A 27,658-nucleotide genomic window follows, 5' to 3' on the forward strand; every position below is an offset into this window, starting at 1 on the left:
ATAAAGGAAAATAGCAAACGTACAAATATACTCACATATATAACAGAGGAATGCACCTGGGGAGTGAAGGATAGGGTTAAACCAAAGTAGAAGAAAGGGAATTATCACACACTCAAAACTTAGCAACAGTCACAGCAACGCCATCTCCTATTAAAACCAACAACAACCTCCATCCATGTAGCAAAAGCTAGCTCTGACAATGAGTGACAGCTAGATCTGGCTGTTAGTCAGTATCGGGAGTGCAGTTACAGCTGCTGCTCTTTATGCACTGAGCGGCAACTGAAGCCACGCAGGCCCATCCCGGTGAGTGAAAGCCGAACGTTGCCCTGAGGAATCAAGCGAATTTCCTCCTGGCAGCGGGGCTCTCATTGCAGGCGCAGTTCAGAATGCTATTAACCTGCGGATTAACTCCATGTCTGCAGGTTAATAGTGTTTTTTTCACTAGACAAGTCCCTTTAAACAAGCCAAAGAGGTCACACACTTCAGTATTAAGCCAAGATAGCACAGTGCCATATGCCATCTGCTCAACATGTTTCCATCAAGCATAAGCCTGCAGCTGTTCTCTACTCCAACATTCCCTACAAGGTTCATTATGAAACCAAAATGCCGCAAATCACCAAATCTGTAAACAAAACCCATTATTAGCAACAGAAGGTCTGTGTTACTGAGCCCACAAAATACTTGGGTGCGAATCTACCAGGCGTTAGCAGCACTTCAAAACATATACAGTCTTATTGTCAAGTCAGTAATTTTTTCACATCCAGGGAATAAAAAAAATTGTGGTTATTGTATGCAACAGTAAAATGGCAGTGACGTGTGAATGAAGTCTATGGTGATATTCACACATTTATTTTTTTTACCATCCGTGTAGAGTCGGTGTTAAAATTGTACCGCCACTGATCCATAGAACTTAATGGAGCCAATCATACATCAATTTTTTTATTGATCCGTGTTTCCGTTCTACAAGTCCCGTTTTTCATCCGGTCTGACGGATCGAAATCAAGAGGTGAGGGGGAGGGGTGGATCTCTAAAAATGGCTGAAATCTGAAAACATCTATTCCACATCCATAATTGACAAATAACTAAATAAGGACCAGAGAGTTCACCTTTTAAAAATAGATGAAAATCATTCTAAATAAATAAAATAAATAAATAAAATAAACAAATATAGGAATCAATGTGAATGGAGCCCTAACATGGATCAATATGACAATTTCGTCTCAATATTTATGGAAACTGCGATAACTGGAGTAAGAACCTAAAATTAAATATTTACACAACCAAATCAGCAAATTCTAGGTTTTTCATTTTTCTTTTTGAAACCACCAGCGACAGGCAGACACCATCATTCTGATGAGTAGGAGGTTATATACATCTAAGAAAAAAAAATCCACATGCAATGATAGGCGGTAATGAAGAAAAACAAGCTGCACGGCTTTTACCCTTCGTAGACTCGTAAAAAGAGGAGTTATGTTATTACTAGACACAGATCGGCGCAGATAAACCTTCCGACTATAAATACCCTTTAAATCACGCAAGTCCTTTCTCCGACTTATAGGATCATCCTTTACATTTTAACAGGCGCTCATTAAAATCATGTTTAATTATTCTAGGACAGGGCGGTGACAACCGGGAAAAAGTGAATGGTTGTCAGCATAAAAATAAAAATAAATAGACGATAATGGACAACTTCTTAGTGCAGGGGCAGAAGACAGTAATTTTTTCATGCCCAAATATCCACCTCTGACCATTAGCCTATGGCCGCTGTCCTAATGTCCCAGTGGTCAGTCTGCCCCAACCATTTGCTTTTTGTATCAGCCACCCATGGGGTATCCTTCCTTCCTTTCTTTCCAAATGTCAGCCCTAAGCCGCACCCTTTATCTACAAGAAGGGCTTTCCTCTAAATTAGGCAAGGAAATGGCCTGGGGAAATTGGGTTATGACATCATTTAAAGGGAATCGGTCATCAGATTTTGTCACCTATTCAGAGAACAGAATAATATAGAGACAGATACCCCGATTCCAGAGATGTATCACTTACTGGGCTACTTGCTTTAGTTTTCATAAAAATCACAGCAGGAGATTATTACTAGAGGACTAGTAAATCTGTTTCCATGCAGGCCTCCATATTCATTGAGCTCTGTATAACCACGCCCCCATCGCTGATTGGTAGCTTGCTGACAGTGTACACAGAAAGCTGCCAATCAGAGGTGTGGGCGGGGTTATACATCTCAGCATTCAGGGAACTGCTAGATCTACAACAGGGAAAACTGTAATTTTATCAACACTATAGCAAGCAGCCCAGTAAGTGATACATCACTGGAATCAGGGTCTCTGTCTCTACATTATGCTGTTCTCAGATGGGGTAGCAAAAACCTGATTACATATCCCTTTTAATGTTTAGAGACAGAAACCGTAAGAGAACTTATGAGAATCTTAGCACGATTTACTTATATGTATGTATTCAAGGATAAAAAATTTTCCAGTTGGGATTTATTTAAAAAAAAGGTTTAGAGTTTTGCTTTCACAGGCGCTTTATGTTGCTGCACATGCAACTTTAATGTGAATGTTGGCCATAAACCAGCCAATTTGTGCCCCATTTATCATCATTTTATAAGTATATTATTCGATTTAGCAGTAATGCAGCTCAAATTTCATATACTCAACGTTTGATCACATCTCAGTGCAGATTATCAGCTGAGAGGACATCAGAAACAGACAGTTAAACCTCTAGTGCCGTTCAGTCTGAAGAGCTCACTGATGGAATCTCCGTTAACTCATTCTGCAGCTTGCAATTGAAATTGTAACACTGAGGCAAGGAAAGCTAAATGGAGCAATATTTTTATATGAAACCCTATAGCAATAATTTTTTTATGCATTTCAGTAAAAAAAAAAAAAAATATATATATATATATATATATATATATATATATATATATATATATATATATATATATATAGTCACTAAGCCGATAAATGAGGGGCACTGAACTCTGATCACCCTTCTGTTGCACTTTAAAGCTCTTTACTACCTAAAAAATATAAAAATGACTAGTAAGTAGAAAGGAAGCACGTGCCAAGGAACATTACTGTCTTCACAGGCTGCCTGGAGCTGATATCTTATGGCATCATCTTCAATATACAAAATAAAAAGTTAAAAATAACATTGTGAATTGTGGGTACAGACGGCCAATAAAACGGTCCTGTGTTATAGAATTATGTCATTAGGACAATTTCCAAACCACAACCCTTATCTACATTCCTTGTGTTCAGGAAGCAGTAAAGCGCAACGATAACTCTTATCTAATGGAATTTGCTAAATAAAAAAGGTAAAAGTTGTGGAGCAGCACTGGCCCAATATTAAGAATTTAGCCAAGTTCTGAAAAATGAGCAATGCAAAATGTCAGGTTCAGAAGAGTGCGTAAGAGGGTCTTAAAGTGTAGCAATCACTTTAATTTCTATTTCATAGATCCATAGTACATGGGAAAATATTCAACTTTGTAATATATCTTATGAGAGAAATCTGCTTCTTTCTCCTCCTGGATTGATTGAAGACAGATTTTCCCATTATGGAGATAGGACATGACAGCTGGTGCTTATAAGATTCTATGGAGGAGGCGGAGCTAGAGGCCGACAAGTATTCTGCTTCCAGGTCTCCTGAAATAACAGTTACACGTTAAAATAGGTTTTTCATTGGCCACCGTTAAGTTCTCGAAATTAAAAAAAAATTATATATGTGTGTGTGTGTGTGTGTGTGTGTGTGTGTGTGTGTGTGTGTGTGTGTGTGTGTGTGTGTGTGTGTGTGTGTGTATATATATATATATATATATATATATATATATATATATATATATATATATATATATATATATATATATATATATATATTAGTCCCAACCCCTAACAAATAAAGAGGACCTATTACTAAATAAAAATTTTGGACCATGTTTTTTTTCTTCCAATTCTTCATTGTGTTGTTTATATCATTAAACCAGGATGTGGATATTATGTCATGATATAGAAGATTATACCAGGAAGGGGCCCAGGATGGGGACAATATTACTGGAAGGGGCCCAAGATTGTGGAAAATGTTATAGCATGGCAATTTTATAGCATGTGGGCATCAATACAGGAAGGGGCCAGGATGGGGACAATATTACTGGAAGGGGTCCAGGATGGGGAAAAACGTTATGGAATGGGGACATCATTACTGGATGGGGTCAGGATGGGGACTATATTACTGGAAGGGGCCCAGGATTGAGGAAAATGTTATAGCATGGCAATGTTATAGCATGTGGGCATCATTACAGGACAGGGCCAGGATGGGGACAGTATTACTGGAAGGGGCCCAGGATTGTGGAAAATGATATAGCATGGCAATGTTAGAGCATGGGGGCATCATTACTGGACGGGGTCAGGATGGGGACAATATTACTGGAAGGGGTCCAGGATGTTGGGGATTATTACAAGAATGAGCCAGGACAGGGGACATTACATGGAGGGACAAACAAATGTACAGGATTCTATAGGATCTAGAAAGCGACAAGGGCCCATACATCTGGCCAACCAGCAGGTGGGGCCCAGATACAAATTTTGCACTGGGGCCCGTCGGGCTCTAGTTACACCACTGTTTGTCACCCCTGCTAAAATGTCTGTGTAGTAGTGAAGCGCCCCCACGTGTAGGGCAATGGGGTACTCGGTACCGGGTCTTTCTCTCTCGGTTCTGGGGATGTCACAGTGGCCCGACCCGGTCCGTGGCCCTTCTGAGGGGCGTCCAATTAAAGGTGTAAAGTTTGTCTAGTGTTCGTGACACCACCTGTGATATTCGGTCAGGGTGACCGTCGCTGCTTAGGGGTCTGCTGGGGTGATGGAATGGCAGCTAGATGGTATACCTTCCCACAGGTGAAGTATGTCCCCAGGGCTTCCCAGTTGTATAGGTGGTGATGATGGACGTCGTAAGGCGCAATGAATAACGAGGACACAAGGTTGCAGTCTCTTTACCTTTTACTGAAGACTTCAGAGTCCAGAGTACCGTTCACAGGGCAAGCAGAGACCGGCCGGTCCGAAGTCACATCCAGGGCTCCCTTGTGCAGGTGGAAATCAGTGTCCTTCCTACTTGCGCCTGTGTGCTGTAGTACCTCCCTGCTGAGCACCACGGGATAGTCCTCACAACTTTCGTGGATGTTTCTGATGTTCTCTCTCTCTGTCCCCCAGATGATATGGATAGGACAACCCGTATGACGGGGTAGGCCTGGAGCTTATTTATAGGGACCCTAGAGACTCCCCTCTCCCACAATTGCCTCCGTTGTCTTCATAGGTATTAAGGTTGGGCAGCCAACTTGGAATCAACTGTCCTGAAGGTCTTTGAAGTAATGCGTAGAGCCAATTAGTCCCTCGGTGTTCCGGCCACCGGCTACGCGCCTCAGAAGGAGGCTGCCGATCTTGGGGCAGAACTCCTCCCGGTGTTATCTCCTTGTGCTGTGACTTCGTTTCTCACTTCTCCACAATATACTTCGCTTCGTGTCCTTTCTTAGGATGCTGCCGCAATGAAGTGCAGTCGCAGCTCCGTAACGTTCTATCTCGTGCTTCGCCTCTGTCAGGATCCCACCCCTGACAGGGACCCTCTGTCTGCAGCTCAGATGTTCCTCCTTCTCCCCCTGTCTGCCTGACACGTCCTCTCTGGGTCTCACCCAGGCAGCTTCTCACTGACTTCCTATCCAACCCACCAGTTTTACCCGTGTGAGGAGTGGCCTAGTAGATAGAAGCTTTGCTCCCCCTGGTGGACCGGAGTGTGAAGTGTAGTGTGTGACTGTGATACCTGGTCAGGTGAACTCCTTTAGTACCATCAGACGTACCATCACTCCCCCTAGTGGAAGAGCGACATTACTGCAACGACCAGGACTCTGGGGCGCTGCAGTAGGTACTGGTACACCCAATACTATGGCAATTCTGGAGCATCTTTTCTTGTACCACCTAGAAATTTATGAATAACTTGACAACTAGGTGTGACCAGTTGGGAGGTGTGTCCCTGAACACTGACACGGTCCAATCAGCACTATCAGAGTCCGGCAGTGACACGCCCCCAAGGGGAATGGAATCATCCAATGGTCAATTTCACAGATTTCTAGGAGGAATAACAGAGGAGCGGCACAGAGTTCTGAGCAGAGATGTTCCAGACTTTTTATATCAGAGTGAATAAATACAAGAATTCAGTAAAATAGACATGTCAGCGTTTGGGCAATTTACTAAGTGATCACGTTTCCTGGCTAACACTTATTATCAATGAAACCCTTAATGAAATACGACATTTATAACTTTAGAATGTTATTATTTTTAGCCATCACCCCTAGGCCCAGTGGGAGCAGAGCAGCAGAACGCGGGGCTGCACACTAAAGTGACATTTCCCATCTTCCCCTGCCGCAGCTTTGTGCCATCCAGCTGGTGCATGGTCCCGAGGGTTTGTGTCTGGATGGATTTACACATGCAGGTTTTAGCGCAATTTTTGAGGCTAAGTCAGGAGTGGATACAGATCATACACAACAGATATGTGGCTGCGATTGTGCCAAGAAATACACAACATAACAATGATGCAGAAAATGCTGATGTGTGCGAACAGCTCTTTATATCCATGGACATTCCCTGCCTTGGCCTCATGGGTGTCATATATAGATCTGAAATATTTCTGGATAGTTAAAGGTGTTGTACAGAATCAACAAACAAATGGCTGGTTTTCCCCCTAGCACAGCGCCCCACCTGTCCAGGGGTTGTGTCTGGCATTGCAGCAATCCAACACATCCTGATGTCATCCAGTTCATGTAGTTGGAGTTTGTCGTTACACTGTAGCACTCCATGGCAAGCTTAAAGCGAATCTCTCCAGGTTTTTGCCACATAATCTGAGAGCAGCATGATGTAGGGACAGAGACCCGGATTCTAGCGATGTATCACTTACAGGGCTGCTTGCTGTAGCTTTAATAGAATCCTTGCTTTTTTTTGCGGTAAATGTAGCAGAATGTTAATCCTTGTGTAACCCCGCCCACACCCCTGATTGGTAGCTTCCTGTGTACACTGTCAGCGAGCTGCCAATCAGTGATGGGGGCTTGGTTGAACAGATTATCTTGACTTGTCTGCACTTGAGAACTAGTCTTGTAGTGATAATCTCCTGCTGCTAAAACACTGATTGTATTGAAACTACAACATACAGCCCAGTAAGTGACACATCGCTGGAATCAGGATCTCTTGCTCTTTATTTTGTGGCTTTCAAATTAAATAGCAAAAAACTGCTAACAGATTCCTTTTAACTCTGCTAGTGTGGTAATCAAGCTCTGCTGTACCAATTCCTCAGTGCTGAGTAATCTATGCTGCATCCCTGGATTTTCGTTGCAAACTTGGGTTCGATAAACCAGTTCCTCTGTGGAAAGTCAACTTTGCTGAGCCACTGAGCTTGTTCTGCTGCATTCTCTTTCCTGCTACATCAGTTCCTCAAAAATGAGTCAACTCCAGTTCTGCTACATCTCCTTCCATTGTTCCAACTGGGTTGACTTACTGCACCAGCAACACCTGGCCGTGCTGCATGCGTACTGCTCATCTGGACCAAGGGCTTCAAGGATCCACCACCACTGGTGAAATTGGAAATGGGGAGAGATGCAATACCACACAAAACCTATGGAGGTGCTGTTTTTGGAATAATGAAGCCATTTTTGTTAAATGTCAACCCCTTTAAGAACTTCAAGGGAAATATCAAATAAAGGCATCAAAATTCTCTAAATGTATTCTTATGCCACACGAGATCTTATGGTAAGTCTGATAAAACTTGCTGCATTTTTGCCAACCTGTAAAAAAACAGTGGGGTTGCCCGCATTAGACAGTTTTGTGTTAGAGGGGGCCCTCAATGATAAAGTAGTTGGGGCCTGTATCTATGGCCAGGGAATCCCAGTATGCAATTTACCAGCAGCGCCACCACATGGTTGACTAGACTATACAACTAATGAAATCAAAGGGTTGCCCATTACCTCCCTAAGCCCTCCGGAAAGAAGAATGTTTAATGGGGGATCTGTAAAAGGGAACCACCATTAGATTTTGCAATACTGACACACATACATTATATAATGGATATTCTTAACCTGATGAAGTTGTTGTACTTACTTTTAAAAAAACCATATCAGAATGCCCGTAAAACCCATTTTGAAAGTTTTTATTCTTGGAATGTTGTCATTTTATTATCAATATTACATAGCTAGTCTGTCATGGATTTTCAAAGTAAGTACACCTGTTATTACTGAGCCATCTTGGACCCAATAAAACAAGTGTACTTACTTTGAAAATAAAATGTTCTTTGTCACAGTACTCGTTATGAATACCAGGGGGAGGGAGGGGGAATTAAAAAAAGGAATGTACAGTCATTTTGACATTAATTTTTCAAAGTACACTCGTCTCATCAGGTCCAATACATGTAATTATTAATGTATGCAGTTTGTATTTTGAAATTTGCTGACAGATCTAGTTTGTTTCTTGAAATTTGACCAGAAATAAGGAATAATCTAAAATAAATAAATAAATAAATAAATAAATAAATAAAAAAGGGGTGGCATTACCCAACCTTCAAGTAACCCCCGAGGCTCCTAAAATGAGCAGTGATGGGGTCCCATATATCTGTTAGCTGACCACTGCAGTAAATTACTGCTGCAAGCAACTGATTAAATGATTGGCTGCAGCAGTCAGGTACCTTTGTCACTGATCACTGATAAAAATCACAGGAGCAGCGGTTGGGGATTCGAAGAGGAATTAAAACCTTTTTTCGTGATTTAGGAGCCTATTTCGGGGGACATTTTCATAAAATCCTGGAAAACAGCTACGTTCATTAGCAGTGAGCTTTCCAACCCAAAGAGCCCCTCTAAATGATACATTCATCTCTGCTACATCGGAATTATTAATAATAATAATAATAATAATATCATCCATCTGGTTAGTAAATAAGGATAATATTGTGCAAATCAAAAGCAAGTCTGACCACATGGACAAGATGAGAAGCATGGTATTATGCACACAATAATGAATATTTAAGACCCCCAAATGGTCTCTGACCGCCGGACAAGTAGACAGATTCCCTTCCACACAATTAAACCTCAGTGAATGGCCTAGTTTACTCTCAACTTGGGAAAATTCTGGCTAAAAAGAGCAGAATTAGTGAAGCAAACTGAATGCGCTGCGGACACAGAAGCGTGACCCTCGCGAAAGGCTGAGCGCAAAATAATGATGAGCAACATTTGAAGACCCTTCCAAAATCATCATCATTATCTCACTCAGCGTTACAGGGGATGTCGGTTGTCAGGGTAACCCAGTAGACAGCGTACTGGTCATAATGGATATATACAGGAGTACCGCTGACATATCCCCCCCCCCTCAACACATAAATCTCCAGGATTTGTCTAGGGTCATGGAAGAGAAGCAGCATTTAAAGCTCGTGATCTCGCCTCCAAAAAGATGATTCATGCACAGGATCGAAAGAAGGAAATAGTGATCCAGGTGCAATGCTTCCTGCTGATGATACACGCAGAGGATACAATAGTGTAACAGTAAATCGGGCAGTAGATACACAATGGCCTTTTCCATCACAATGGCTGGTAGAGGTGAACAGGGCAGGAGAAATCTCTGCAACTGTGCAGGAGACTCACATGATATTTTAATCCATTTTTATTTTCCCCCTTCGTTTTTTCAGCCGGCAGAAAAATCCTATTCAATGTATCAGCAAAATCTATGGCGGTAACAAGCAATTACTTTCCTATGGAATGCGAGAGTCTCGATTACCTAGCCCCCAAAAAATATAAAGTTAATGAAAAAAAAAATTACAATTAAATATTTACGCCAAACTTTATCACGCCGATGGAAGTTTAACGCATCACTGGCACTATTTCTGCATGGCCTTGCTACAACGTGATCCTGGAGTCATCCTCAAGGACATATGTAACCAAACCTCCGAGGATGAAGATCAATTTGCAGACAATTACGGATGCACGAGACGCATTATCAGAAAGCCACAAAATCAAGACTGAAGCTTACCGGTCATAGATTGCCAACATCTGCCTTTTTTTTTTTCTTTTGGTCAATGCCCGCTTCCAATCTATCTTCTTTCCCGTAGAGATGGGTAATCTCCCCCAATTGGACCGGTACTAGACGGAGAGGTCATTTGAAGGTTGTTGGGGTCCTCCTGGTCCTTGGGCCTCTCCGGTAACTGGACATCTTCTGTCCCCTTAATTCATTCCGAGCTGTGCGGATGCACTGAGCCCTGACAATGCCAGCTTGCACGGAGAAAGTAGTTTGCAGCCTGCAGAATGCCTTGGAATTGTTGCCATGGAAATAAATGGGAAGCGGGGAGGGGAAAAAAGGAGGGGTAAGGGGATGACAAAAGCACCCAGTGCACACAGAGGAACTGCAAGGATTCTGCAGAAAGGAGGACTTGCCCTCTTCTCCTGGCTATATATATATATTTTTTTTATTTTAATTTTTTTTTTATTTTTTTTTTTTAGGAGGAGGGGATGCTACATGAGAAGAGAGGCTTATTCCCAGTGATCCAGAGGCTGGGGACGAGCAGACACATGTTCCACTAGCATTAGGATTGGAAGCATTGTTAAGGGATAGACGTGTAAAATGGGATGGGATCTCGCTTGTCCAGATTTCAAAAGGATCAACGTCCCTCCCACTTGTCCCAAGTGAGATCTATAGCCTTAAAGAAAAGCGTCAAATCAGAATAGGCCGTCAGCCGTGCCGCATGAAATCACCGTCCCCCGGGGTTACATTTTCATGGATGTGACAACAGGTGCAGAAAATGATTTCCTTTTAAAGTGCTCCTTGCAGCCCTTATAAGCCACAGCATGGTCGCCCTTTTATTTAGGTGTGTAATGCAGTATGCTTTAGGCAAAACTTATCAGTGCAAATAGTATAGCAGAAGCCGGTGTCTATTCCTCACAATTTGGGAATGTGTGTGAATATATATATATATATATATATATATATATATATATATATATATATATATATATATATATATATATATATATATATATATATATACACACACTCACCGGCCACTTTATTAGGTACACCATGCTAGTAACGGGTTGGACCCCCTTTTGCCTTCAGAACTGCCTCAATTCTTCGTGGCATAGATTCAACAAGGTGCTGGAAGCATTCCTCAGAGATTTTGGTCCATATTGACATGATGGCATCACACAGTTGCCGCAGATTTGTCGGCTGCACATCCCAAAGATGCTCCATACAAGGCAGGATGGATCCATGCTTTCATGTTGTTTACGCCAAATTCTGACCCTACCATCCGAATGTCGCAGCAGAAATCGAGACTCATCAGACCAAGCAACGTTTTTCCAATCTTCTACTGTCCAATTTCGATGAGCTTGTACAAATTGTAGCCTCAGTTTCCTGTTCTTAGCTGAAAGGAGTGGTACCCGGTGTGGTCTTCTGCTGCTGTAGCCCATCTGCCTCAAAGTTCGACGCACTGTGCGTTCAGAGATGCTCTTAGGCCTACCTTGGTTGTAACGGGTGGCGATTTGAGTCACTGTTGCCTTTCTATCAGCTCGAACCAGTCTGCCCATTCTCCTCTGACCTCTGGCATCAACAAGGCATTTCCGCCCACAGAACTGCCGCTCACTGGATTTTTTTTCTTTTTCGGACCATTCTCTGTAAACCCTAGAGATGGTTGTGCGTGAAAATCCCAGTAGATCAGCAGTTTCTGAAATACTCAGACCAGCCCTTCTGGCACCAACAACCATGCCACGTTCAAAGGCACTCAAATCACCTTTCTTCCCCATACTGATGCTCGGTTTGAACTGCAGGAGATTGTCTTGACCATGTCTACATGCCTAAATGCACTGAGTTGCCGCCATGTGATTGGCTGATTAGAAATTAAGTGTTAACAAGAAGTTGGACAGGTGTACCTAATAAAGTGGCCAGTGAGTGTATATGTATATATATATATATATATATATATATATATATATATATATATATATATATATATATATATATATATATATATATATATATATATATATATATATATATATATATATATATATATACATATATATACACACACACACACACACACACACACTTCTCACAAAATTAGAATATCATCAAAAAGTTAATTAATTTCAGTTCTTCAATACAAAAAGTGAAACTCATATTACACTGCTCAAAGTAATAAAGGGAACACAAACAACAGAATATAAATCCAAGTAAATCAAACTTCTGTGAAATCAAACTGTCCACTTAGGAAGCAGCACTGTTTGACAATCAATTTCACATGCTGTTGTGCAAATGGAATAGACAAAAGATGGAAATTATTGGCAATTAGCAAGACACCCTCAATAAAGGAGTGGTTCTGCAGGTGGGGACCACAGACCACATCTCAGTACCAATGCTTTCTGGCTGATGTTTTGGTCACTTTTGAATGTTGGTTATGCTTTCACACTTGTGGTAGCATGAGACGGACTCTACAACCCACACAAGTGGCTCAGGTAGTGCAGCTCATCCAGGATGGCACATCAATGTGAGCTGTGGCAAGAAGGTTTGCTGTGTCTGTCAGTGTAGTGTCCAGAGGCTGTAGGCGCTACCAGGAGACCGGCCAATAGACCAGGAAACGTGGAGGGGGCCGTATTAGGGCAACAACCCAGCAGCAGGACCGCTACCTCAGCCTTTGTGCAAGGAGAACAGGAGGAGCATTGCCAGAGCCCTGCAAAATGACCTCCAGCAGGCCACAAATGTGCATGTGTCAGCACAAATGGTTAAAAACTGACTCCATGAGGATGGTCTGAGTGCCTGACATCCACAGATGGGGGTTGTGCTCACAGCCTAACACCATGCAGGATTGGCAAATTCGCCACTGGCGCCCTGTGCTCTTCACAGATGAAAGCAGGTTCACACTGAGCACATGTGACAGACGTGACAGAGTCTGAAGATGCTGTGGAGAGCGATCTGCTGCCTGTAGCATCCTTCAGCATGACCGGTTTGGCAGTGGATCAGTAATGGTGTGAGGTGGCATTTCTTTGGAGGACCGCACAGCCCTCCATGTGCTTGACAGAGGTAGCCTGACTGCCATTAGGTACCGAGAGGAGATCCTCAGACCCCTTGTGAGACCATATGCTGGTGCAGTTGGCCCTGGGTTCCCCCTAATGCAGGACAATGCCAGACCCCATGTGGCTGGAGTGTGTCAGCAGTTCCTGCAAGATGAAGGCATTGAAGCTATGGACTGGCCCACCCGTTCCCCAGACCTGAATCCGATTGAACACATCTGGGACATCATGTCTCGCTCCATCCACCACCGTCACATTGCACCACAGACTGTCCAGGAGTTGGCGGATGCTTTAGACCAGGTCTGAGAGGAGATCCTTTAGACCATCCGCCGCCTCATCAGGAGCATGCCCAGGCATTGTAGGGAGGTCATACAGGCACATGGAGGCCACACACAATACAGAGCATCTTTTCCTTGTCATGAGGCATTTCCACTGAAGTTGGATCAGCCTGTAATTTGATTTTCCACTTGAATTTGAGCATCATTCCAACTCCAGACCTCCATGGGATATTCATTTTGATTTACATTGATAATTGTTTTGTTTTATTGTTCTGAACACATTCCACTATGCAATGAATAAAAATTTGCAAAGTGGAATATTTCATTTAGAGATATCTAGGATGTGGGATTTAGTGTTCCTTTTTTGAGCAGTGTATATGGAGTCATTACAAACAGAGTGATCTATTTCAAGTATTTATTTCTGTTAATGTCGATGATTATGGCTTGCAGCCAATGAAATTCCCAAAGTCATTATCTCAGTAAATTAGAATAATTAACAAAAAACACCTGCAAAGGCTTCCTAAGCATTTTAAAAGGTCCCTCTGTCTGTTTCAGTAGGATCCACAATCATGGGGAAGACTGCTGACTTGACATATGTCCAGAAGGCAGTCATTAAAACACTCCACAAGGAGGGGAAGCCACAAAAGGTCATTGCTAAATAAGCCGGCTGTTCAGAGTGCTGTATCCAAGCATATTAAAGGAAAGTTGAGTGGAAGGAAAAAGTGTGGTAGAAAAAGGTGCACAAGCAACGGGATAACCGCAGCCTTGAAAGGATTGTTAAGAAAAGGCCATTCACGAATTTGGGGGAGATTCACAAGGAGTGGACTGCTGCTGGAGTCATTGCTTCAAGAGCCACCGCACACAGACGTATCCAGGACATGGGCTACAAGTGTCACATTCCTTGTGTCAAGCCACTCATGAAAAATAGACAACGCCAGAAGCGTCTTTACTGGGCCAAGGAGAAAAAGAACTGGACTGTTGCTCAGTGGTCCAAGGTGTTGTTTTCAGATGAAAGTAAATTTTGCATTTCATTTGGAAATCAAGGTCCCAGAGTCTGGAGGAAGAGTGGAGAGGCCACAATACAAGCTGCTGGACGTCTAGTGTGAAGTTTCCACAATCAGTGATGGTTTGGGGAGCCATGTCATCTGCTAGTGTAGGTCCACTGTGTTTCATCAAGACCAAAGTCAGCGCAGCCGTATACCAGGATGGCCATGATGGTAATAATGTCTGAAAAGTGCTTCAGAATATAAGCAAACATAATAAATAAATCCAAAATCTGCAAGGATTTTTTTAACTGATGATATGTGCCAATATCCGTAAAGGGAAAGGTTTGTCACGAAATCTAGCTTTCCAAATCCTAACTGTGCAATATATACTGCTGGCCGCAGATTTCCCCAGAGCTGGACAACTCTTTTATTAAGACAATTGCAGCTCACCCAATTTTCTTAGCAGTAAATGGTCTAAATCATACAGTGAGATATCGCTTGCACACTGAATTTTGGGATTCCCATTTATGCTGGGAAAACTGGGCAATACCCTTCAGCCAGAACCGTCATAAAAGCCACAATAGTTGTCAAACAACTCTCTAAGAATTGGGTTCCGGAATAATTCCAACTAGGATTTTTCTGTATTTCGTAGAGGACAATTCAATGGCTTGGTTATAAAATGATACACGGTTCTTAAGCAAAAAAGAAAAATAAATAAATAAACCCTATCATGGGAATTAATTCAGAACGCAGCCCCTTAATCCTTCAGATGTGACTTCTCCCCATGTGCTTCTTTTAAGCACTCCAGTTTCCAATGTGTACATGTGAGATAGGGAACAATCACATTGGGGAACCGACAGCACGGGAGAAGACTTTTAGGGATGCTTAAATTCTAACCAGATAAAAAAGCCTATTTTTTTGGGGAAAAAAATTTGTTAGGAACGTCTCATACTGTGCAATGTAAATCAATGTATATAGTAAATTCCATAGGGAAATTCTTCCAAACATAGGAAAAATATGTTTCCATGTTAGAATGTTCCTCCAATAATTGGCGTTTATGGAATCTTCCAGATTTTCTATCCCCAGTAAACTAATCTGCACCATATAAATATCCTGCAGGGAGCATTACAGAATAAAGCTCTTCGTTATATATTATTATGGTAAGCCCACAGTCCCACTTTGGACAACCCCTCTCCAATGCCCTGTTAGGACATGCAAAATAAAGAAAAGACCCCTATACAAGATCCCGCCAGGCAGATTTCTTTCTGAATGACTATGTCCATGCAGGAGAAATGAAACGTGACAAAATTGAGCATTAAAGGGACTTTATCGGGTGCCATGGAAGAAGATGGCCAAAGTTAGCCATTTAATACCTGTCAATTCATTACTGCCAAGACAGATGCACTTTATACAGAAGGACCTACAAGATACCGAAGGTCCTGTTCATACCCAATTTATGCAATACGGTCGGTCTCCCTCTGACTGCCCCCTATCCCTCTCCCTATGACCGCCCCCATATCCCACTGACCGCCCCGATATTCCCCTGACCGCCCCCGATATACCCTGACCGCCCCCATATCCCACTGACCGCCCCGATATTTCCCTGACCGCCCCCGATATTCCCCTGACCGCCCCCGATATTCCCCTGACCGCCCCCGATATTACCCTGACCGCCCCCGATATTACCCTGACCGCCCCGATATTATCCTGACCGCCCCCATATCCCTCTGACCGCCCCGATATTCCCCTGAACGCCCCGATATTCCCCTGATCGCCACCGATATTCCCCTGACCTAGCAGATTCCTCTCCCAGTGACTCGTATCCAACATCAATGGAACACTTGGAAGGTTCCACCTTGTCTCTTAGCAACAAAGGACTTCAACACCACACTTGTACCTCAAAGACTCGGAAAAGAACCGCACTACAGACCCCCCAGCTTACAGACATCCGACTCAGGGATTTTCTTTCCATGCATTCATCCTTGAGAAGCCTATGGAATTACCCCAGGGAGATTTCTAATCTACACAGTTTTCCCAGTTTCAGAATTATAATGGTGGTGGTCCTCCTGCCGTACATCACCGGCCGCATCCTCCTCTCAGGATGAAACATGGCCAGATGCTAATTGGACCTACACAGAGCAAAGGTCAAAGATCAAGTGTGATTAATTCACAGCCCCTATAAACATCCGGATGAATGGCGTTAACTGCTCGCCCTTAACTCATCGCCATGTCTGAAACACAACATTTTAAGAGTACCTGTAGTTTTATTTTATAAATTTGGATAAGAGCCTGGAAATAGTAAGATAAGAGTTATAAACTCTCCCATTAGAACAAGTTTACTGATGGATTCTCAGTTACCTCATTTCGTAAGAAAACTGCAAATTTATGATTTAAAAAAATCAAAACAAATTTTAAAAATTATTTTTAGCCAAAAGAAACATGTATCTGACCATAATGAGCTAAACCAGTGTTCTCAAATATTGCTGACAGTTGTAGTTTCACAAAAAGATGGCGACAGCTAGTGAGGGCCGTGGGGTCTGCTTTAGTATTATGCTAGACCTGTGCAGTAGAAGTGTTATTTTCCCATTATATGGTTCTCACAAGTGTCTACTATAGGACACTTATTTCGGCATTACATGGTATTGATATTTGGTGAATTATAGCAATATTAGGCAGCATTATGTATCAAAACACAGATTTACAAGTTAAATGCACCTGGTTTGTTTGAATGGAGTCATACCAACAGTCCTAACATCATATGGATGCAGCATGAAAACAAGTCACCATCCACACTGTTTATTTCTACATTATTCTATATACATTGTCTATTTGTAATATTTATATATGTTTATGTATGCACGAAAATACACATATACAATGGTACTTAAACACTTATTTTGCTTTATACACGTTTATAAAATAAAAATAAATACAAACCATTATAAACCCTATTATTGTGGAGTCCCAGACTAAATATTTTTGCCTGTCCTACTGTACATACACACACTCAGACATATACGTAGCAGAGCTGAATTTCCCAACGCTTGGCTCTACTTCTGTACACTGTAGTATGAGGTTAATAAACCAGCTCATCGCTGATGTCTCAGGTTCTTCAGGTCACCAGAGGCCAATGCTACAGAGAATAAGACATGATGTCATTTAGTACAATAGGCTCAGTCTTTCAAGTAGTGATATTTACAGTGTACGTGATGGATACAGATACACACTGACTCCTAAATATATATTTGGCCACTCCTAACATTTCTGCTATTTCTTTCATGGATTTCTTCTCTTTTTTTTTCAGCCCAATGATGATCTGTTTCTCTTCCACTGAGAGCTTCTCATGTTGGGGGTTCACAGCAACAGCTTGCAAATGCAAATGCCACACCTGGAATCAGCTCCATACATTAAATCTGCTTAACTGATGATGGATTAATGAGGCAATGGCCCATCCAGATCATTAAATAGCTTTTCAGATAATTGTCCATTTACTTTTGGTCCCTTTAAAAATAGGCAGCTACATATTAACAAGCTGCAATTCCTAAACCCTTACTCCTATTAGGATGAGGATGTAAATACCCTCAAATTAAAGCCCAGGGTCTGCACTATATTGACTATATAGCTATCTTGAATATGCTTTAGTAAAAGAGTCGGCGAGGTGAGGAGGACGTTGAGCCTGGGCATCATCAAGGAGTCAAAGAGCGGCTGATTCAGCCCCATTGTGCTCATGCTGAAGCCTGATGGAGAGTGGCGCTTCTGCAAAAATTACAGGAAACTAAATGGAGGTGTCTAAATTTGACATGTATCCATTGCCCTGAGTCGATAAACTCCTAGAAATGCTAGGGTCAGCCAGATACATCACCACCCTGGACCTAATGAAAGGTTACTGGCAAATTCTCTTCTCTCAAAGTGCCAAGGAGAAGACAGCCTTTTCTGCACCTGACGGGTGTTTTCAGTATACCAGAATGCCGTTTGGGTGCAAGGAGCCCCAGCCACCCTCCAGAGGTCCATGGACCTTATGCTAGCCCCTCACAAAAATTGGGGAAGGTATCTGCAGAAGGTTCAGGCCATGCTGAATGGGCTGAGGAAGGCGCAGTTTACCACAGACCCAAAGAAGTGTGCCATGGGGAAAGAGGTGGCAAAATAATTGGGCTACATCATCGGAAGAGGTGAAATAAAGCCGCAAGTGAATAAGGTGGAGGCAATCCAAAATTGGCCGCAACCGGACTCCAACAAACGGGTTCGTGTGTTTCTGGGAATGGTGGGAAACTGCCAATAATATATACCAAATGTCATCATGATAGCTGCACTACTGACCGACCTTCTTAAGGGCACGAAGACGTCGTTGGCCAAATGGTCTCCTGAAGCAGTGATGGCATTTGAAGAGCTGAATCTCGCCCCATGTAAACAGCCGGTCTTGATCACACCTGATTTCAGTAAGGAATTTGTGGTACAGACCGACACCTAAGAATTTTCATTGGGAGCGGTGTTGTTCCTAGAAGTAAACGAGGAGGAACATCCAATCCTGTATCTAAGTAGGAAACTCTCCTGTGAGAAAAGCTATGCCATTACAGAAAAAAAATGCTTGGCTATCAAATGGGCAATTGACACCATGGAGTACTACCTATTAGGCCGGAAGTTCAGACTAGTGTCTGATCATGTGCCCCTGAGATCGATGAGGGAAAGGAAGGGGAAGAATAGCCAGGAGACTAAATGGTTTATAGGGCTGCAGGACTTCAACTTTCCTGTGGAGCACAGGCCTGGGAAGCTGCACAGTAACGCAGATGCCCTGTCTAGGCTTCCCTGTTTTATGACAAAAGGTGCTAAACCACACTGCTTCGGGCAGAGGGGGAATATGTGTCAAAGTCACTTGCAAAGTGTTGGAGGGAAGATGAGCATCACTGAGGTTGTTAGCTTCAGTGATATACATAACATAAGAAAACACTCTAGCACACTAAGGGCTGAAAAAGGTTAATCGGCCATGTTTAGGGCTAGGTTGAGTGAGCAGCTGTAGAGTGGGTGGGAGGCAGTTCACCATATCTACATCCCAGGGTGGAGTCCAGAAGATAAATACAACGCCTCCTGGCTCATTCGGTGTGGGATGGGCCTAGAGGTGCAATCTCCAGAGCTGTGCTATCAAGATAAGGAAAGCCGAACCTTTTATTGTTTATTCCTGAGTGGGCAAATCCCTGTTGCAACATGCACTGTGCCATACATTATGTTTTGTTCTCCCCAGGATCCAGATGCGTGGTGGATGCGATGATATCTGGTATGTTGCTGCCTGTCAGGTCCCGTGGTGGCAGGCCTGATGTTCGGATGGTAGGAAGATAGGCGAGCTTGTTGTTACCGCGGCACAGCAGGGATGCGAAGGAGCTGCGTAGAGCCAGGGAAAGCCCCGGCCGGTGGCATCCCTGAATACGAACGAGGAAAAAGATGGCCGATAAGGGTGCCTGGCGTGTGACTTCACAGTGGCTATGGAGCGGCGCTGGGACCAAAAAGAGTAACTGACGGTCCCAGCGCTGCTCCGTAGCCACTGTGATGTCACCAGTTTTGGTACTGCTCTACAAGTTTTGCTTTTGAACTTGCTATTAATAAACTCCGCACCACTTGTTCCTTGTCCCAAGTCAACTCTGCTTCTTCTCTTCCCTGTTCTGCTTCACCAGTTGCCTTGACTTTATCTCTTCTTCAGTTTCCACTCCGACAAAGTGCCGATCAGCCAAATCATCCTTGTTACTCTCACTGAATTACTCAACTCCCCAACACCATCTGTCTGCGCTGCATAAGAACTCCTCTGCCGTGCCAAAGGCATTGAGGATCCACATTGCCCTACTACCAAATTCAACTTTGAAAAGTTGAGGATATTGTCAGCACATAAATTACTTCCCATTGATTACTGATGGCAAATAGTTTGGTAATGTCGGGAGGATTCACTTCATCGTCTTCATTTACAGGTCATCTACCCAAATTCCCATCAGTTCTGAAAGCAGAGTCAACACTTGTTACTCAGTGAGGAAGAGTCTGCATTTTATACAGTAAACATTTAGAGCCATCTGCTGGTCGTCAGCAGTACTGCATTCAACAATTTTTTTTTATTTTTTTTTTTATACATAATATATATACACATTTCTTATATAGAAGGACATAGATGTTAGGGATTATATCTAGGGATTTATTCTGACAGAATATAGGCTGAACTGGATGGACAAATGTCTTTTTTCGGCCTTACGATGTTACCCAATAAGTCTACATTTGTTGTGCCAGTAATACCTTTTTCTAAGATATTAATACTTGTCATGTCTTTAAACCTAAATGTACAGTTTCAATACAAAGTTCAATGTATCGACCAAACTTTGATCCGGACGGAAGCCTACAGCAGAGCTGTGAGCTGGTTGTGTGTGCCTTATACTAGTCAAAAAGGGGCTGCGCACCCATTTTTTTAAATCCACAACGTGTCACTTATCTGCAGAGATGTATTTTTTTTATACAGATTTTACCCATTCATTTCAATATGCATCCCAAATTTGTATGGTAAACCCCTTGGTCCGATATTGTTTTGGTGCGCTTCTGAAAACAAAACAAAAAAGGACATAAAAATACATAAATAAGTGAGGAAAACATGTTTCAGATTTCAGGTAAGAAATCGGTGTATATAATCTGCACCAAATGCAGGACGTGTAAACCAAGACTTAAACTGAACACTAGGACAAAATATATTGTATTACTCAAAAATACCCTAAAGCTACTTATACACGTTAGACAATTATCGTCCCAAACCTGCCGATATTGATGGGTTTGGCCATGAGCTCCGGACAATTGTCGGGGGAGTGAACGATTTGGCGTGTTCAATTTTGGACCATCGATCCTTTTTATCTCTAAGAGATTAGTCTCTGGCAACAACTCTTTAGGGCGCAGTCAGACGGCCATATAAATAAGATAGAGATCGGACCGCAATGCACGGACTGGCCAGTGGCTCTCCCCACCAGAGTATGACAGCTTCATGTATTTCTATGCTTATTGCCCAAATCAGTCCAGCTCCGCTATGTAAATGATAGCATTGTCGTGTTCAATTCCATTTTACAAATTTTTTTTTATTCCCCCACTCGTTTTCATAAAGATGCCTCGGCATTCCTTGGACTTTGTCACATCAAGAACTCCGACTGACAATTAAAGCCAAATCTTCCAGCTGCGGCGCAGAGCGCTAATCTCTTCTAATAACCGCACTCATTTAATCTACTTTTATACCATCCACAGTGAATAATTGACTTCATTTCAAGGAGGCTCCACGAATGCATTACATGGCTCCTCCGCAGCACCAGAATAATAAAACACTTCATCAGTAGACAGTAATATGTATGTCAATTACACACATACGAAAGTCTCCCGCGGTCAACGGATCAGTGTCTCCAAAAAGCAAAATTAGAAAAATAGTGCAGATTTCTTCTAAAAACAGATTGCAACTCAGGCCTATCCAATGGAGCGGAAATGTAACGCCAGGCACAATGTATAGACAAAGAAAAAATTAGATGTTCCAGCTCCTTTGGTGCCCAAATTGTAAATCCAATAGGCGTCTAATATCGCCACCCCGCAAGGGTTTATTAACCTGTTCTAATCCACATATCTGAAGAGAGACAATACTACGTAAGTGTGGATCTATATAGTGTTTGGCCACTGAAGAAACGTTGCGACTAGTATTAGTACTGGCAGCATTACTTCTATCATTTAAGTGAGTTTTTAATTATCTCGATGTACATCCCACATATGCTATGTTGCATGCAGCACAATCAATTTTGTAAATGACCTGATTTGTATTGCAATTAATACATTCTTTTATACTACATTTCTGAGTATTATCATAATTGCTGAAAACCTTAGTATTAGTGATTTGCTTACAGTTCTTACATTTTGTAGTACCGCATTTATAACTACCTTTGATGTCAAGCCATGTTTCCTGAGCAGTTTTAGATTGGGAAACATGCCACCCCCTAGCGCATTCCTAAGTGGGGGCTCTTCATGCAACTATATTGCATCCTGATTGCAATATAGCCGCCAGGGTGGTATGGCAGATACATCGATGACGTTCTCATCATTTGGAGGGGGGATGTATCTGCCACACCAGATGATATCAATTATCTCAATTCCAATGGACTTAACCTCAGATTTACACATTTGTGGAATAATCATCAAATTTCTTTTTTGGATCTCAGTATTTGGGGTGTGCGTGATCAAAAGATTTCTTACGCAAACTTATTCTAAACCATTTATTGGTAATACAATTCTTCACGCAACTAGCAGCCACCCCAAACACATAATTAGATCAATTGACTCACCAAAATCAAAAGGAATTGTAGTGACATTAATAATCTACATGTGGAATTAAAACAATCATGTAGAAAACTCAGAAATAGACAATATCCTAAACTGGATGCTGAGTAGGGCATTAAATGTGGTATCATCAAAGAATCACGAGGAATTGATCACTTCTCAAAGGGATTACTCTTCCCGAAAAAAAGGGAACAAACCAACAAACACCTTTTTTGTGTCTTCAATACAGTCCTCAATTTTACCAGATTAGACGTGTCACTAATAAATTCTTACCTATACTTTATGAAATTCCCAGATATATTCCCCCTCCAAATGATGAGAACGTCATCGATGTATCTGCCATACCACCCTGGCATCTATATTGCAATCAGGATGCAATATAACTGCAAGAAGGGACCCCCACTTTGGGAAACAACTATCCCCTAGCATGTTCCTACCTAAAACTGCTCAAGAAACATGGCTTGACATCAAAGGTAGTTATAAATGCGGTGCTACCGTACGTAGTATTGTCTCTCTTCGGGTATGCGGATAAGAACGGGTTAATAAACCCTTGTTGGTGGCGATATTAGACGCCACTTACTGACTTCTGAAGCCTATTGGATTTACAATTTGGGCACCAGGTTTCCAAATGGGCGAAACAGATGTTTCACTATTAATAGCAGTTTGTAATTATATTTTCTTTGTACTTTAATTGCACTTATATGTTTTTTGTTATATGTTGAATTATTTCTGTGATTTTGGTTTTAGGTCTGTTTTTCATGAACACAGGGGGCCAATAAACTCCCACGAACAATAACTGCTCCAGTGCCATCTTAGCACCCCTATGAGACCCCACCAAAAGGTAAGGTTTAATAGGAGGTCTGCCAACATTACAGGCCTTATAAATACACCATTTTTTTAAGTATGTTTACACAAGCGAAACGTATTAAACCTACAAATACCACACAGGTGAAAAGTGCATAAAAAAGTGCCCATTTCATGCTGGCTTTTATCGGTTTTTGACTGCGAGCTTAAGAAAGTTATTTGCAAATGTACCTTTAGGAGAAAGTTACGCACACAGCACTGCCAGAAGTTATCGAGTCATCAGAAGGTCTCATGTCAATTACCTTGGCGTCACCTCTGAGCCCAATGATTGGCTGCAGCGGTCACCTGCAGTCACAACCTTCACCACTGCAACTTTTTGCTGAAATACGGTCATGAGCTGTTACAGAGCATTGATGTAAGGGTATGTTTCCACGTTCAGGAAACGCTGCTTGTTTGACGCTGCGCAGCGCTGCAGCGTCAAACAAGCAGCGTCCAGATGTTCCAGCATAGTGGAGGGGATTTGACGAAATCCCGTCTCCACTATGCGTGGAAACCCGCACGCGGCGGCCCTGCGACTCCTGACATGCTGCGCGTCTTTTCAGATCGCAGCATGCCCGTACACCTTGCGGGGACGCAGCGTCCCCGCAAGGCATATCACAGGGCCCTATGGGAGAGCACGATCATCCCGGATGTGAAGAGTTAACACATCCGGCATGATCGCGTCCCATTAAGGGGGCGGGGCTTAGCGCCGAGCGGCTTCGCCGCTGCGGCGATACCGCCGCCCATCCGTACCGTGGAGTCATACCCTAAAACGTCGTTTGTTATGTTTAACCAGTGGGAGCCTAAAGGGTGAAAAATTTTCATTTGGGGAAAACCCACTTAATGTAATCGTGCTAACTTTGGGCTACATAAAGCACTGGTGGACAGGTGAGAATAATAATGTGGATTATTTTTTAATCCCTTCCCTCCTTTTCTTGTGCTTTAGGGACTTCCGATATTGATAGATCGCTTTCTGGAGCACTTTTGATTGATTTTAAATTTAGACTAAATTAAATCTGTCCAAAAATTATTGTGGCGGATTCACTCCTCTCTAGCGGAGACTAAATTAATGGTAAGATTTTCATGCTTTCAGCTATCCATTCAAGGTGCTAATGTTAGCGTGGGGGCCCATTCTAAATTACATTATTCTGTTTGTGACCTTACTTTATACATCATGGATTATTTTTGGACATTTATAAGCCCTTTATGCTCAGGCTATTCTACAAATATTAATGATTGCATGCCGCTCCCATCAATAGCATTACATGGAGCATTTCAAAGCATGGCTGGTTAGATTGCAAGGTGTTATCTGAGCATGCTCGGGTGCCAACAGAGCGTCTTTGGCGTCCTCGAAATATATGTTCTAGTACCCGCAGCTGCATGTCTCGAGGTTGTTCCACAGCAACAACACACGCATGGATTTCCTGTTTGTTAGACAATCCCTGGATGTGTTGCAGCTGTCGCACAGCCATGAGGACTAGAACATAGTATTGGAGGACACCGAAGTCACTCGGCTAGCACCTGAGCATGCTCAGATAACACTTTATCCAAGCACGTTCGCTCATTAATAATCACAAATTTCATTTTATAGTTAATAACTAGCAGATTTTTCACGTATTTGCTTAATGTGTTTCAGCCCTGTCTCATAGAAGAAGACCGTAGCCACCAGCTTACCCCGGGAAGCTGTGATTTACGGTGACAGCTCGTTAGCCGGATCTAAAATTCTTTCATATCTCAGTAAACTCCGGCAGACACAAATTCCCATATACAGGGCTGCAGACTCCACGACCATTTCTGACTTGAAGGGAACCTGTCACGTCGTACATGAAGTCCTCTCTGAGAGCAGGAGGATCTAAGCAGGGCGACGTATTAATTTGGGGCGAAAGAATTGGTACAACTTCTAATTCCAGCTCTATGGGGCCTTAAGAGTCCAGGGAGGGACAGCAATCTAGAGGAGAGAATAAAGTGATGGGAACTAATCAAAACATTAAAATCTTATTTTCTTATATTGTTTCTTAAAAGCAAATCCTGGCACTTAGGAAGAAGTTTTTTTTTGTTGTTGTTTGTTTTTAAATCTTCCCCAAACTATTACTGTATCCTGGGAATGACGGACGTCACTCAGCCGACAGTGTACTTATTTATCCTATTGATTATTGAGGCAACATTTTTGGGGGGCTCTTTGGTGTAACTTTAAAATTCCTGCTCCTTAGGAGTCCAGTAGGCGGTCCTACGCAGTGATATAGCATATCCTGAGTATACACACTATGTGAACACTCCTTTAATTTGCTTACATATGCCACTGAATAGGGGTGCAGCCATGTGTACACTATGTCCCCTTTCTTACAGTGGGAAATCAGCACTGTGTGCTTTCCAGTGTCACTGGTGGGACCCCCACTAATGATAAAAAATGATATGCTGTAATACAACATCATAGGAAAAACACTTAAAAACATTCATTTTGGCATAATTCTTAAAAATAGAAGTATAGTTTAGCTCCTTACTGCATAATGCCAGTGTAATATCAGCATTATAAGAGTATAGAGAAAAATGCTAAAGGAGGTACCATAATTCTAGAAAAAGTAAAGAATTTTTTTTTTTAGAAGTAACACCAGCCACAACCACTAGGGGGAGTCATGTCCAAAATCCATCTGTAGATCAGCGCCAAGCTATGATCATGGCAGAAAGTAAAGTTTGACCTCAGTGTCAGTAAACGTCTTTACGTCCTCCGATAGGTGCCAGCTTAGCATTTAAAAGGGGTTTTTTTTTCCTGCACTGTGTTAAATAATATTTTATATATGGGTTTGGGCTTTGTTTTTATTTATTTTTTTAATTTTTATTATTTTTTTAAATTGTGAATTGTGGTCATTCACATCTGTATTTTTTATATAATGTTTTAATTTTTTTCCTTTAAACTTTAAATTTTTTAGTCCCCATAGGGGAATTGATTTCTGGCCATTATACGTCTTGTGCCCTTTATTTTTAGTTGATTTTCCTCGCTCAATAAGGAGCAGTAGGTGGCCATATAAATGGGACTGCAATGCACGGACTGACCGGCGGCTCTCCTGACCCAAATGTGACTACTTCATATATATTTCTATGCAGCTGTCACATACAGATCAAGAGAGCCGCAGCTCGTCCGAGCACTGCAGTGTGATCTCAGTCCGGATTATAGGGCCGTCGCATGGCGCCCTTAGAAGCTTCAGCATTTTCTCTTCCTGCCCTTTTTTTTTTTTTTTTCCTTCAACTCCTCCCTCTCTTATCACTATAGGTTTTTATAGGCACTACAGACAGATTGATCAGTTTTTAATATTTTATTTACTCTACTTTTTTTCTCCCTGCAACTTCTCCCCTTTCCCTCCATATATTTTTATAGGCACCGCAGACAGATTTGGAGTTTTTAAGAGTGAAATATCAGTGCAGAAAACAAAAAAATTACTAATAAGTGGAAAGTAAGTATATTTTCCATGAGAAGATATGTTACAAGTTTGTTAGCTGACATGTACTATTGATTCATGAAAATAAAAGTTTAGTTACTAGATAAATAGATAGAGATAATAGAGATAATAATAGATAGAAATAATAATAGATAGATAAATAGATAATAGATAGATAATAGATAGATGATAAATAGATAAATAGATAGAGATAATAGATAGATAGATGATAGATAGATAAATAGAGATAATAGATAAATAAATAGCTAGATAATAGATAGATAATAGATAGAGATAATAATGGATAGATAGATAAATAGATGATAGATAATAGATAGAAAAAGATAGATAAATAGAGAGATAAATAAATAGATAATAGATAGATGATAGATAATAGATAAATTGATAGATATTCAGCTGTGGGCTCACAATTAATTGCTCTTTTTTAAATCAGAAAAATTATGAATTTACCTTTATCCATAAAAAGAAAATGTCCCACAAGTAAAAAAGTTACAGTGTTAGAAATTATTGTTTAAAAGTTGCCGTTTCCTGAAGTGAGGGAGGCTCGGCACCACCTGCGGTGAGGTTTAAGGCTACAGAATATAAATCGGTTGTGACAAAGTCATTTCTGCTGCAACACTTAACATGAACATAGAGAAAATCTTATGACAGCGAAGATGATGAGAGATGATGGATTATTCAACGCCA

At 41.8% G+C, this 27,658-nt stretch overlaps 1 protein-coding gene across 2 annotated transcripts in view; it reads right to left on the reverse strand.

The window, feature by feature from the left end:
• FGD3 (FYVE, RhoGEF and PH domain containing 3) overlaps window positions 1-27,658 on the reverse strand; it is a 256,971-nt gene that overhangs the window by 201,996 nt on the left and 27,317 nt on the right. The window contains exon 1 of one of the 2 annotated variants that reach the window (XM_077278183.1): window positions 10,056-10,322. The exons of the other annotated variant lie outside the window; for it this stretch is intronic. Within the exon in view, the coding sequence (XP_077134298.1) occupies window positions 10,056-10,062 (7 nt within the window). The 5' untranslated portion in view covers window positions 10,063-10,322. Of the gene's footprint in view, window positions 1-10,055; window positions 10,323-27,658 lie in introns of those variants that run through there. 2 annotated transcript variants of the gene reach the window in all.

The sequence above is a fragment of the Ranitomeya variabilis genome, chromosome 8 (assembly GCF_051348905.1).
Source record: "Ranitomeya variabilis isolate aRanVar5 chromosome 8, aRanVar5.hap1, whole genome shotgun sequence".
NCBI lineage: Eukaryota > Metazoa > Chordata > Amphibia > Anura > Dendrobatidae > Ranitomeya > Ranitomeya variabilis.